This window comes from Mirounga leonina, unplaced genomic scaffold (assembly GCF_011800145.1).
Source record: "Mirounga leonina isolate KUSES-001 unplaced genomic scaffold, KU_Mleo_1.0 Mir_106, whole genome shotgun sequence".
NCBI lineage: Eukaryota > Metazoa > Chordata > Mammalia > Carnivora > Phocidae > Mirounga > Mirounga leonina.
The window spans coordinates 4712186-4726465 of NW_023270232.1; the positions used below are offsets into that span (position 1 = coordinate 4712186).

At 39.9% G+C, this 14280-nt stretch overlaps 2 protein-coding genes across 3 annotated transcripts in view; one reads left to right on the plus strand and one right to left on the minus strand.

Moving 5' to 3' along the window:
• Positions 1 to 60: 60 nt before the first annotated feature.
• On the minus strand, positions 61 to 381 carry LOC118017768 (cytochrome c oxidase assembly protein COX16 homolog, mitochondrial-like). Its single transcript, XM_035015977.1, has one exon. The coding sequence runs from the start codon at positions 379 to 381 to the stop codon at positions 61 to 63; it is 321 nt and encodes a 106-aa protein (XP_034871868.1).
• Positions 382 to 3374: 2993 nt separating this feature from the next.
• The window catches only part of LOC118018110 (vacuolar protein sorting-associated protein 26A), a 34242-nt gene continuing 23336 nt past the window's right edge, over positions 3375 to 14280 (plus strand). The window contains exons 1-2 of one of the 2 annotated variants that reach the window (XM_035016590.1): positions 3375 to 3527; positions 9898 to 10047. In XM_035016590.1, coding sequence (XP_034872481.1) covers positions 3525 to 3527; positions 9898 to 10047 — 153 coding nt within the window. In that variant the 5' untranslated portion in view covers positions 3375 to 3524. Of the gene's footprint in view, positions 3528 to 3724; positions 3881 to 9897; positions 10048 to 14280 lie in introns of those variants that run through there. The other variant, XM_035016583.1, reaches the window with a different exon arrangement.

The window sequence follows — 14280 nt, forward strand, 5'->3', positions numbered from 1 at the left end:
AAAGAAAGAAAGAAAGAAAGAAAGAAAGAAAGAAAGAAAGAAAGAAAAGAATCAACTGAGTCAAGTTGTCTTAGTCTTAAGAATTTCTGGATTTCGTCCTTGGAGGAGGTCAGGATCTTCCCAAGGTCTGGGTCGTTGAATATTCTTCCAGTCATCAAAAGCAGAGTCCTTTATTTTCTCATACTCTGATTCCAATGATACTTTATTCATTTTCAGTTTTTTTTCTAATTCAGGATCAATCTTAATTTTCACAGCATCAGAGTGGATTTGTGAAAATTCACAAAGACCAAAAGAACCTCCAACAATCAGCAACAGCATGGGGACTCCGTAGCAAAGCGTCTTGTTCTTGCACAAGGCGCGCATCACCATATGTACAGACATGACTGAACTCTCCCACGCGTGGACGCCTAGTCCAACAGGCCTAGCGCGGCCTCCCGAATCCAAGCTCTCTCCCCAGGAGGAAGTCCTTGACTCGCCTCCTTTCCTTGGCCTCCAACTATTGCATTTCTTGATCTTCTCTATTGCTTGCCTATTTCTATTCCATTGACTTCTGTTCTTATCTTTGTCTTCCTTCTTTCTACTCTGCATTTAATTTTTTTTATTGTGGTAAAGAACACATAAAATTTACCATCTTAACCATTTTTAAGTGTGCAGTTCGGTAGCGGTTAAGTATATTCACATTGCTGTGAGACAGATCTCCAGAACATTTCCATCTGGCAAATCTGAAACTCTATATCCATTAAATAGTAATTTCTCTTTCCCCTTTCCTCCAGCTTCTGGTAACCACCATTCTATTTTCTGTGTCTATGAATTTGACTTAGATACCTCATATAAGTGGAATCATATGGTATTTGTCTTTTTGTGACTGGCCTATTTCACTTAGCACAGTGTCCTCAAGGTTCATTTATGTTCTAGTGTGTGACAGGATTTCTTTCCTTTTGAAGATGGATTAATATTCCATTTATCTGTCCGTGCACATTTGGGTTCCTTCTACCTCTTGGCTGTTATGAATGAATATGAGTGTTCATATGGGCTATGAATGTGAATATGCAAATATTTCTGAGACCCTACTTTCAATTCTTTTGGATATATAGCCAGAAGTGAGATTGTTGGGTCATGACAGTTCTATTCTCAATTTTTTGAAGAACCTCCATACTGTTTTCCATAGGGGGCTCACCATCTTGCAATCCCACCAACAGTGCACAAAGGTTCCAATTTCTCCACATCCTCACTCACACTTGTTATTATTTTTTGTTGTTGTTGTTAATAGTAACCATCCTAATAGGTGTGAGATGCTACCTTGTGGTTTTGATTTGCATTTATCCGAATGTTGAGTATCTTTTCATATGCTTATTGGGCATTTGTATATCATCTTTGGAGAAATGTTTGTACAAGTCCTTTTCCCACTGTTTAACTGGGTTATTTGATTTTTTGTTATTGTTGTAGTCATTCTTCATCTATTCTAGATATTAAGAATATATATTGAGTTGAAGGAGTAACATATATTCTGGATATCTTATCAGATACATGATTTGCAAATATTTTCTCCCTTTCCATAGGTTTCCCTTCCACTCTGTTGTGTTCTTTGATGAAGAAAAGTTTTTTTTTTCTTAAAGATTTTATTTATTCATTTGAGACACAGAGATACAGAGAGAGAGAGAAAGCATGAGCAGGGGAGAGAGGCAGAGGGAGAGGGAGAAGCAGGCTCCTCGCTGAGCCAGGAGCCCGATGTGGGGCTCGATCCCAGGACCCTGGGATCATGACCTGAGCTGAAGGCAGACGCTTAACCATCTGAGCCACCCAGGTGCCCCAATGAAGAAAAGTTTTTAAGTTTGACACAGTTCCATTTGTCTATCTTTGCTCTTGTTGCCTGTGCTATGTCTGTCATTTTTGTTGAAATCATTGCCAAGTCCAAAGATTTTCCCCCTATGTTTTCTCCTACAAGTTTTATAGTTTTAGGTCTTAAACCCATTTTGGGTGAACTTTTGTATATGGTGTAACATAAGGGTCCAACTTCATTCTTCTGCAAGTGGATATTGTTTTCCCAACACCATTTGTTGAGAAGACTGTCCTTTCCCCATTGATTTGTCATGGCACCTTTGTTTGAAGATAATGTAACCACCTACGTGAGGGCTTTTAATTTTTTTTATTATTTTAGAGTTTTAAGTTCACAGCAAAGTTGAGTAGGAAGTACAGTTCCCATATGCCCCCTGCTCCCCTCCACATGGTAGTATGATTTTATTTCCTGATGTGAACTTACACTGCTGATTTTAAAACTCTTCTTTTCAAATATATGCATTGAAAGCTACAGATGTCCCTGTAAATACTACTTCAGCTGTATCCCATAAATTCTACTATAATTTTCTTCTAGTTCAAACTCTTTTTAAGTTTCCACTGTCTTCTTTGACATAGAGGTTTAGAACTATGTTGCTTAGTTACCATATATTTGTGGATTTTCTATCTTTTTGTTATCTCTAGGTGAATTTTATTGTGGTTAGAGACCATGCTCTAATTTCAAGCCTTTTAAAGTTTTATACGTGCTTTATGGCCCTGCCTCACAAACCTGATTTTGTTTTGTTATGATGGGATAAGGATGGTGTGTTCAGATGATCATTTTTTTCTGCTTTGGTCATGTATACATTGTGGTGGTTCAACACTGCTTTTAAAAACTAAAACAGCATCCCATTCATCTGGAGGGCCTCTAGGCTCACACCACAGTGTCTGGATGCAGTCAAAGCCAGAGTACTGGCTAGCTGCATCACCTGTTTTAGGAAGCCCCCCACCCCCCTCACGTACCGGCAGGACAGCACAACTCAGATATCCGTGTACTTTACAAAGCAACGGATGTAGCACTCTCACATTTATCCCACTGGCCGGCTCTTCAGAGGCTATAGTGCTAACAATTCTCAAAACCCAGCAGCTCTCATGGGAGAGGGAGCTGGATAGAGTTCCAGAAAGATGAAAGAAGAATGCCTCCTCCCTGGATGAAAAGAACATGTACCTTGCAAGGCCTAAGGAAGCAGCGCCTCGGGTAACAGCTCCCCTTCGCCTCGGCTGCCCAGTAACCCACCCGGGGAGAGCGCCTGCAGCGCAGAACAAACCCTCCCGCCTTCTTCCCCAGCTACTCAAACTTCCACAGGGAAGAAGAACTGGGCGTGGCAAAGAAGCCCGTCAGCGAACCGCCCCCCACGTGACCGAAGAGAGGGCGAGGAGGGCCTGAGGAGCCTGCGTCCACTCAGGCCCCTCCCACTTTACGGCATTCGGTGGCCCCGCCCCCTCGAGTATAGGGTGGAGCACGAGGCCCCGCCTCCAAACTGCCTCTCCTCGAGGGCCAGGCTGGCCAGTGGGGCGGGGCAAGAGGCCGGGAGAGGACTGGAGCAGGGGGAGGAGAGGAAAGGAAGGGAGGGGTCACGTGCGGCCAGCGGCTAGAGGTCACGTGACGGGCGCTGGGGCGGAGGGAATCTGGACTGGGAGTTCTGAGGGAAGCGGAGTGAGGTGGCGGGGACGCGGCGGCGGCGCTGACAATGGTGAGTGCGCGGCTGCCCGCGCGCTCGCCTCCAGCTCTGGCGTCAGAGCGCGCGGCGGGACGGCCAACGGCGGGCTTGGTGTCGCGGGTGGGGCGGAGGGCAACGGCAGGAGGGGGGCAGCCAGCAGGGCGGGGAGCGGGGTTGGGCCTGTCTGGCCGCCGCGGGATCGGGGAAGGGCGGGCGGCAGCGCCGCCTCTTCCCGGTCTCGCAGAGGCCCGGGCACCTGCGGGCGGCGGCGCGCTCTCCTGGCCATGTCGGAGCCTCTGCCCGCCTTCCTCGACCGGCTGTGGGGGCCCTGGCTGGGTACTCGGACCCCCCCTGTGCGGGGGCTCAGCGCCGCCTCCCCTTCCAAGGTAGCCAGTTCCTCTGCTCCTTCCGGACAGCCTTGCTTCCCTGCAGGTGGAGTGACCCGGGAGTCCCCCAGTTCCGGGCTGGGGTGGGGGGGAGGGACTGGGTCACTCTCTTCCAGTGTGTCACGGGATTGATAAACTCCGCGTTTTTCTTTTGTTTTTATCTCGATGTGGTGACATTCGGCGATATCTTGACCCCAGTTCAGCCTTGATGTTGACACTTGTAGAACGGGAGAGAAAAGGACATTGAAGTGGGGACGTCTTTAATTCAAAACACACTGGTTTTGTGCCCGCTAGTTTAAGCTCTGGCTCTCATTTCCTTCCCCAAGCCATTTTCTCGAAACTTAACGCTTTGGGATGTTGAAATGGCCTAGGGAGCAGAGAAGGGAGGGAAGTCAGAGTACTCTAACCAGTTTGTGGGAAGCACAGGCGTGGGCACGATGCGTTTAACTTTGTGTTGGCCATCTCCTCTAGATTGGATCTCATTTGGCTCACTTTATGCTATTCGTTTCATTTAGCAAGCATACGTTGAGCGCCTGCTGTGTGCTCTCCTGATACCATCAGCTTTCCCAAAACTCACCAGTTCAGTAAACTGCCTGAGACTTTTGGCTTAAGACGAAGCTAGGTTTACTTTAAAAAAAAAAAAGTTGTTTTGAATAAATGCATTTTAAACTCAGAAGGCGTGTTGATTTGATTAAAATTAGAAAAGTAAAGACAGGCATATTCATTCTTTTTTTAAAATTTTTTATTGTTATGTTAATCACCATACATTACATCATTAGTTTTTGATGTAGTGTTCCATGATTTATTGTTTGTGCATAATACCCAGTGCTCCATGCAGAATGTGCCCTCTTTAATACCCATCACCAGGCTAACCCGTCCTCACACCCAGGCATATTCATTCTTAAACTTGGGGCCTTTTTTTTTTTTTCATGCAACAAATAATTATTTAGGCGTACCCAAGGGCCACTAGCAAAACTGAAATAGCCCTTGCTCTCTTGTAGCTTACAATCTAGAGGGAGGTAAACATCTATTTGTGTAATTATTTGTTTAACGTGGAAATAACAGTTGTGATAAATCTAACAAGTATTGGGAGACCTTGCCTAGTCAGGGAGTTAGGGAAGTCTTTAATTGAATATACTTTGCCAAGAAGACTTAAAAGTTTTTTGCTTATTTTAAAAATTACTTTTAATAAGCTTTAGAATTAGTTTAAGAGCAATTTATTTTCAAGTTACTCGTCAAACATAAACTAAATTGTAAAGCTTTATAACACTGAAATGGGCATAAATGCAATCTATGCATGAAAATTTGCTGTTTCATTGCCTGTGTAAATTTTGAGAGTCTCCCTTTCCACTCACCTTGAGTTGCATTTCTTTATATCCACTGGAAGGAGTGAAATTTCTTCAGTGAGGGCTAGAAAATTTGTTGACTTTTAACATATCCACATGCAATTTTGCTGGATGGTAATGCTCAGTAGGGGTTTATGAATTATATGAAAAATCTTAAATTAACCTACAGGTGATAATGAAGGTTAGGCCACAAGTAGAAAACTGTAAAAACAATGCTATAATCTTTTAATAGTCGTGTGTATTGCAGCAGTCTAGTTATTTAAAGGCTACCTGAGTTTTGACTTGTATATTACTAATACTGCTCCTGAAAATCTCATATTCTGAGTGCTCACTTGAAGCTATCTTCGCCAGAACTGAGTAGTCTTTCGCTTTAAAATATCTCTTCTGTAATTTCAGCAAAAGTCTGTGTTAATGTTTCCTAACCTTCTTTACAGTTTTCATTCTCTTTCCACCTAGTCTTCACCATCCTGTCAATTACGTATTTTGTTTCCTCTTTACATATCAGGAGAATTATTATAATTTGTGAATAATTTTTAAAAAGATTTTAAGTTTTACATTTTCTTTGAAATGACAAAAGATGCACATCTTGCAATAAAAACTTCAAAAGCAAGACTTTTGAAAAAAGGAATCTTTTTCTTTCAACTCCTTTTAGAAGGAAAACAAAAAAGACAAACTTTTTTCTCAGATATTTTCTCTCTTTGTCGTCTACTTGTTAAATGTAAGACATCAACAGTTTTCTTGGGACTTTTAGTAAGACTAGTTCATTTTTGATGTGTCCTAGTGTGAAAAACTGGATGTTAACCTGGTGCTAAATTCTCTGTTAACCTTTTAAGGTACTGTAGCTTATTACTCAACCTATTAGGCATGTGTTGTAACTAAGCTTTTAAAAAATACCTTCTGATCTCTCCCCATCTTAGTGTTTTGATTGTGTTGAAAAGTAAGTCTGCTTTTTAAATTTTTAGTTACGAAATACTTCGTACCTTCGTGCATACAGAAATAGAGGATAACACATAGCTTTCACATATTTTTAATGCCTAGGAATTTTTCATTTTTATCTATGGTGTCAAAATAAGACTTTAATTACAATTATGTTATTGGTTAATTGTGAAGTTTTATAAGACTTCAGTCTCTTTTACACCACTTTAATTAGTGGCAATTTTGATTTTATTATTTTTGATTACTTGATCTTTTATTTTTATTTTTATTTTTTTTAAAGATTTTATTTATTTGACAGAGAGAGACACAGCGAGAGAGGGAACACAAGCAGGGGGAGTGGGAGAGGGAGAAGCAGGCTTCCCGTGGAGCAGGGAGCCTGATGTGGGGCTCCATTCCAGGACCCCGGGATCATGACCTGAGCCACCCAGGCGTCCCTGATTACTTGATCTTTTAATATCAGCTTTCAAATCCCAAGTTCAGCACTGTGTGTTAAGTATCCATATGTGGAAAAAGTTACCATAATATTTTCTTTTATCCGTAAAACAATTTTTATAGTTTTCAAATCTCATTTTTCCCAGAAGCATCTCTGGGATGTTTTAAGGGGGAATGAGAAAATTAAATTTTATTTTCCTGCTTCTATTTTTATCTTAAATGAGGCTGTTGTCTTCTACCCTTTCAGAATTGCTCTTCCCATAGTAGCTTCCCCCTACCCTGGCTGGCTCTGTAGTTTGCATATAGTTGAGAATTAGTAAATATCAGCAGCCTGATTTTGAGCTGCTGTACATTCTCATATCTGTAGCCCTTAGGAAAAAATACACCATTTTGCGCAAGTTTTGAGTATAAAACTTGGAGTATGAAAGCTAACTGGGAAGGGGCATTGCATGTGACCTATCATTAATGTTTTTCATTCTAAGTTCAGAATAGTTTTCTGATTAAAATTAATTTTCTGGTTAAAATTGACTTTGTTATTTGTAATGTTGCCAGGGAAGATTAAAACATTGTTGAAAGGAAAAAATGCTGTGTCTTTGTAGTATGTCAGAAGTACAAATCTGGCAATTCTTTGAGTTGATTTCTTGAAATTACAATCTTTTTGTTAATAAAGGATTAATAATAACAAAAAAGCAAGCTCAGAATTTAAGGAAACACTGTCTGCTTTGATCATAGTATCACCCTGTGCCCTGCAGAGTTTTAAGAGGATCATTAGCTTGCTTGCTGTTACTCTGCTACCTGAGGACAGAACTGAGGCTTGATGCAAGTTCTTGCTCTAGACTTAGCTACTGCGCCAAAGCTAACTTCCTCGGGGAGGTCTCGTCTTTCCAGATATTCTGGATTTAACTCATTTCTTTTGTGTATCCATTTATTTTTTATTATCAGGACAGTATGTGTTTTATTCAAAATTAATTTAACACTCAATAGGTATTTGAATGCTTTCTACTAAATGCCACACACTACCCCTAGCTACTCTCTTCAGTGATGAGCAAAGGATAAAGTATCTGTCCTCATGGAGTTTACAGTTCAGTCAGGGATTCAGGTATTGAATAATCACGTTATAACAAATGATGAAGTAATAAAACTACATGGTGTTGTGAGGCCTAAATTTGGAGACTCTGGTTTCAGTTTAGGAAGGTATGGGAGGCCTCTTTATGGAAATGAGTCAGACTGAGACTAAGAGGCTGAATTAGTTAGGTTAAGGATACTTGGTCTAGGACAAGAAGGAACCTGGCAAATTTGATTAACTTGGATAATTTGAGGCTGGTGTGGCTGGAGAGATGGATAGAGCCAGATATATGTAGGCCACGTTAGGGACTACAGTGTGTGTGTGTGTGTGTGTGCACGCGCTTGGGCACACGCGTGCACATGTTTAAAATAACATTTCATTGAAGTACAAAAAAGTGCAAATAAGTATATAGCTTGATGTATTTTCACAAAGTGAACAAACCTGTGTGTGAAGTGCTCAGATAGAAACAAACAACATAATTAGCACCCCAGAAACTCCCTCTATGCTTTCTTCTAACCACTTCCTGACTTCTGATGCTATAATGTATGCTACATGTTTTTGGCTTTTTAATAAATGGAATTATATAGTATGTGTGAAAGTTATCCTTGTGTATAGTTGTGTCTCATTCCTTTGCCTATTGTATGAATATAGAATAAACTTTATGTATCCATTCTCTTGTTGATGAATGTTTGGATTGTTTCCTATTTGGGGCTTTATGAACAATGATATTAACATTCTTACATTTGTTTCCTGGTTCATGTATGTAAGAGTTTCTCTTTAGGGTAGGTATCTAAGGGTATAATTGCTGGGTCATGGGATATGTATATCTTCAGCTTTACCAGGTAATACCAACTGTTTTCTAAAGTAGTTGTTCCAATTTATACTCTTACCAGCCCACTGAAGAATTTTAAACAAAATGATCAGATTTATGTTTTTAAGAGATTACTATGGTTGTGTAGGGCAGACTAAGAAGGGATGTAGGATGACAGTATAGAAGACTGTTGATGTAAATTTTAAAAAAGACTAGAAGACTAGCTTTCTTTAGTGACAAAAATGATCCACAACTGTATCTGATACTGGAATTGCTAATGGATTCCATATTATTACCAACTAATGTGTTTTGGCATTCACAAGCAGTTGGTCTTTGTTCCCTTATATTTCTGTCATATTCAGGATTTACATAACAAGGCTTACACATTTTCTTTGGAAGAATTCACAGAAATTTAGTCTCCTCCTTTAGAGCCAGTTTTTTTTTTTTTTTTTTTTTAAGATTTTATTTATTTGCGAGAGAGAATGAGAGACAGAGAGCGTGAGAGCATGAGAGGGAGGAGGGTCAGAGGGAGAAGCAGACTCCCTGCTGAGCAGGGAGCCTGATGTGGGACTGGATCCCGGGACTCCGGGATCATGACCTGAGCCGAAGGCAGTTGCTTAACCAACTGAGCCACCCAGGCGCCCTAGAGCCAGTTTTATTTCAAGGGTTTATACAACGTAACACATCCTGTTCAGACCTATATAGCAGTACGTTTTATAGTAAATAGTACATTGTAATAATTCATTTGGATTTGTACACATAATTTGGATTGTATGAGTTCTGCATATGAAATAACAGCATAGAAGTATAACTAAAGGTAACTTTTCAAATCCAGATGTTAAGAATTAATTTTTTAGATTTCTGGTATATGGTAGTAATTGATTATTTAGAGTGGTTACCTATGGAAATGATTGAAATTATAGCATGTTTAGGGGTGCCTGGGTGGCGGTGATGTTAAGCATCTGCCTTCGGCTCAGGTCATGATCCCAGCGTCCTGGGATCGAGCCCCGCATCGGGCTCCCTGCTCCGCGGGAAGCCTGCTTCTCCTTCTCCCACTCCCCCTGCTTGTGTTCCCTCTCTCGCTGTGTCTCTCTCTGTCAAATAAATAAAAAAATCTTAAAAAAAAAAAATTATAGCATGTTTAAATTTTAATTTTCTTTTTGTCTTTTAAAAAACTGTGGTAAAAAACATACAATATGAATTTGTCCTCTTAACAAATTTTAATGTACAGTACAGTATTAGCTGTATGTACATTGTTATACTAAATTTGTTTAGTTTTGATGTAGAATTTGATATAAGTTCTTATTTCCATGTTGTACTTACAGATTTGCAGTCTGTTTAACTGTAGGTCAGAGATAATTAGATTTGAATTACAAAATGGAGTGACTGACAAAACATAATTATGAGCATTTTCCTTTTATTTCAGAGTTTTCTTGGAGGCTTTTTTGGACCCATCTGTGAGATCGATGTTGTCCTTAATGATGGAGAAACCAGGAAAATGGCTGAAATGAAAACTGAAGATGGCAAAGTAGAAAAACACTATCTTTTTTATGATGGAGAATCTGTTTCAGGAAAGGTAAATCTTTTCTTTGTGAGAAGTACCTAGTTGTAGGATATTAGAATTAGTCATCAAAGTTGTCTGTACTCTTTCTAAATATCAATAATTTTGTTAGAGATGGAAAGTTTTTTTAGAAGGTCAGCTAAAATCCTTGATTCATTAGAGCATTTACAGGAAAGATTCTTAAACCGGAAGGGTTACAGGGGCAGAGTCTAAAATTGCAAGCAGAATTTTGTGTTTGTGACTATGCATCTGTTTTGCTTCACTTTCTCCAATGGGGCTGTGATCCACTCAGAGTTTGTTTCTCCTTTTATACATTAAGTTGAGTTAGATTGGCGATAACTCTTTAGTATACCTTTAAATGTTTCATTCTTTATAGCTTATCTCTCTGCACTACTACCATTGTGTCTGTTAATTTCATTCCTTGGTACTCTGTAGAGGACTTAATGTACGTTTGGAATGTATATGTGCATGGTCAGGTACATCTGTGATCCCTTCTGTAAGGTTTCACTTTTCCCCCTTTTCCTTATCAAGTGATGTATGAAAGTAATCTTATACCTTAGCGAATATGATTAATACTCATTAATCATAATTTTTTTTTAAGAGGCTCCAAGCCAAACGTGGGGCTTGAACTCACGACCCTGACTGAGATTAAGAGTCCAGTGCTCTAGGGGTGCCTGGATGGCTCAGTCAGTTGGGCATCCGACTCTTGACCCCAGCTCAGGTCTTGATCTAGGTGTGGTGAATTCAAGTCCTGCATTGGGCCAGGTGTGGAGCCCACTTAAAAAAAAAAAAAAGTCACGTGCTCTACTGACTGAGCCAGCCAGGCGCCCCTTTTTTGTTTGTTTTTAAGTCTAGTAGGGAACAATTACTGTCTGGTTTAAAGTGATCTTATATCATCTGGTCTAGTTAGGAGTTTGTGGCTGATGTTTTTAGGACAAATAAAGGAAGATGGGAAATAGAAGGGGAATAAGGGGAATAAAAGCTACTTCAGTGTGGTTTATAGAAAATAGTGCACCTTCAGATTACATTTTTGGAATTGCTAGACGTCATATGTAGTCCTAATCAATAACTATAGATTACATTTTAAAAAATGATAATTTATAGATAAATATTTTCTGTTGCTCAAAAGATACTGTATCTGGAATCTGATTATTTATTGACCTGAAATTTTTTTCATTTTTAACCTTTTATTGTAAAATAAAACACATATCGAAAACCACAAAACAAATAAATAATCATAAGGCATGTTTTCTTGTAATCACTATTCAAGGAGAACTTTGCCAACTACCCCTGTGTCTGATCCCAAACATAGCCTCTTCCTCACAAAAGAAATCACTATGCTGACTTTTATAATAATAAAGTTCCTTGTGTTTCTTAATTGTTTAGTCTTGCTCCCTTAAGCAGATTAATATGGCTTTTAAATCTCTTTTAATCTCACATTCCCTCTTCATGCCTTTCTTTTCCTATACTTTGAAGAACCTGAGACACTCAAACTATAGAGTTCTCTGTTATTGCATACTCATGATACAGTTGTTGCCTGTAAATTGGTAGCTGTTTCTAGAAGCTTGATCAGAGTCAAGTTCAATTCTTTTGGCAAGAGTATATGTGGTGGTGTGTTCTTTTTATCAGGGGGGTATATGATGTTTGGTTTTCTCTTTTTTGCAAGTGTTGTAACTGCTATTAATATTGATTCCTGGCATACCTTTAGAATAGGTTATTAAATAGGTGACTTATGAGTACTTTGAAAAGAAAGCTTTAAAGAAAGAGAGGAAAACAAGCATTGGTTACCTGTGACCCAGCATGTTCTCTAAGAACAAGTCTAGGCTTTCTGAAATATCTGAGTATAATAAAAAGATCATTGGGTTAGAGTTGGAAGATCTAGTCTTGACTTTACCCCTGACTTGGTAGGTAACTCTGGGCAGTCATTTAACTTTGTGGATCTCACTTTAAAATTAGGGAAGTTGGACTGAATAATTGGTTTCCAAATTTGGTTTCGCATTATAGTGTCTTTGCATAAAAATCCTTCATACCTTAGATATAATTTTGAAGTTCTGAGAGTCTGACATCCCAACCACAGCAAGGATAAATTCCTTTTATGATATTCTTTTTTTTTTTTTAATTTATTTGACAGAGAGAGAGAGAGCGAGAGCAGGAACACAAGCAGGGGAGTGGGAGAGGGAGAAGCAGGCTTCCTGCCGAGCAGGGAGCCCGATGTGGGACTCGATCCCAGGACCCTGGGATCATGACCTGAGCCGAAGGCAGACGCTTAACGACTGAGCCACCCAGGCGCCCCCCTTTTATGATATTCTTGACATGTGAATTTCTGTCTGCACACTTTTTTTTCCAGATCTTTTTTTTTTAAAGGATTATTTTTTTAGAGCAGTTTTAGGTTTATAACAAAATAGAGAGGGAAGTACAGGTATTTCCTATATGCCTCCTGCCCCTACACATGCATAGCCTCTCCCATTATCGATCTCATTCACCAGAAGGCACAGTTTTTACCAAGGGTGAACTTACATTGACACATCATAATCACCCAGTCCGTAGTTTACCTGAGGGTTCACTCTTGGTGTTGTTATTCCGTGGGTTTGGACAAATGTATAATGACATATGTTCATCATTATAATATCGTACAAAGTATTTTCATTGCCCTAAAAATCCTCTTTGTTCTGCCTGTTCATCTTTCCTGTCTTGCCTGCCAAACCACTGACCTTTATATTGTTTCCATAGTTTTGCTTTTTGCAGAATGTCATGTAGTTGGAATCATACAGTATCTAGCCTCTTCATACTGGCTTCTTTCACTTAGTAATACACATTTAAGGTTCCTCTGTGTCTTTACAGCTTTATAGCTCATTTCTCTTTAGTGTTGAATAATATTCCATTATCAAGATGTACCACAGTTTATATATCCGTTTACCTGCTGAAGGACATCTTGGTTGCTTCCAAGTTTTGGCAACTATGAATGAAGCTGCTGTAAACATCTGTGTGTAGGTTTTTGTATAGGCATAAGTTTTCAACCCGTTTGGATGAATACCTAGCAGTGTGCTTGCTGGATTGTATGGTAAGCCTATCTTTAGCTCTGTAAGAAACTGCCAAACTGTCTTCCAGTGTAATGCTACTATTTTGCATTCCTTCAGCAGTGACTGAGAGTTCCTGTTGATCCACATCCTTGCCAACATTTGGTGTTGTTAGCATTCCGGATTTGGTCCATTTTAATAGGTGTGTAGTTGGTAATACGATGTTGAACATCTTTTCTTTCTTTCTTTTTTTTTTTTTTAAAGATTTTATTTATTTATTTATTTGAGACAGAGAGAATGAGAGAGAGCACATGAGAGGGGGGAGGGCCAGAGGGAGAAGCAGACTCCCTGCCGAGCAGGGAGCCCGATGCGGGACTCGATCCCGGGACTCCAGGATCATGACCTGAGCCGAAGGCAGTCGCTTAACCAACTGAGCCACCCAGGCGCCCTGTTGAACATCTTTTCTATGTTTATTTGCCAAGTGTATATCTTCTTTAGTGAGGTGCCTGTTCAGATCTTCTGCCTACTTTTTATTTTTTTAATTTTATTTATTTTTTCCACAATTCACAGCACTCACCATAGCACATACCCTCCCCAGTGTCCGTCACCCAGCCACCCCATCCCTCCCGCCCCCCTTCACTCCAGCAACCCTCAGTTTGTTTTCTGAGTTTAAAAGTCTCTTATGGTTTATCTCCCTCTCTGGTTTCGTCTTGATTCATTTTTCCCTCCTTTCCCCTATGATCCTCTGTCTTGTTTCTCAAATTCCACATATCAGTGAGATCATATGATAATTGTCTTTCTCTGATTGACTTATTTCGCTTAGCATAATACCCTCTAGTTCTATCCACGTCATTGCAAATGGCAGGATTTCATTTTTTTGATGGCTGCATAGTGTTCCATTGTATATATATACCACCTCTTCTTTATCCATTCATCTGTTGATGGACAGCTAGGCTCTTTCCATAGTTTGGCTATTGTGGACATTGCTGCTATAAACATCGGGGTGCACGTACCCCTTTGGATCACTACATTTGTATCTTTGGGGTAAATACCCAGTACTGCAATTGCTGGGTCGTAGGGTAGCTCTATTTTCAACTTTTTTTTTTTTTTTTTTTTTTTAAGATTTTATTTATTTATTTGTCAGAGAGAGAGCGAGAGCAGGGGGAGTGGTAGGCAGGGGCAAAGGAAGAAGCAGGCTCCCCGCTGAGCAAGAAGCCCGATGTGGGACTTG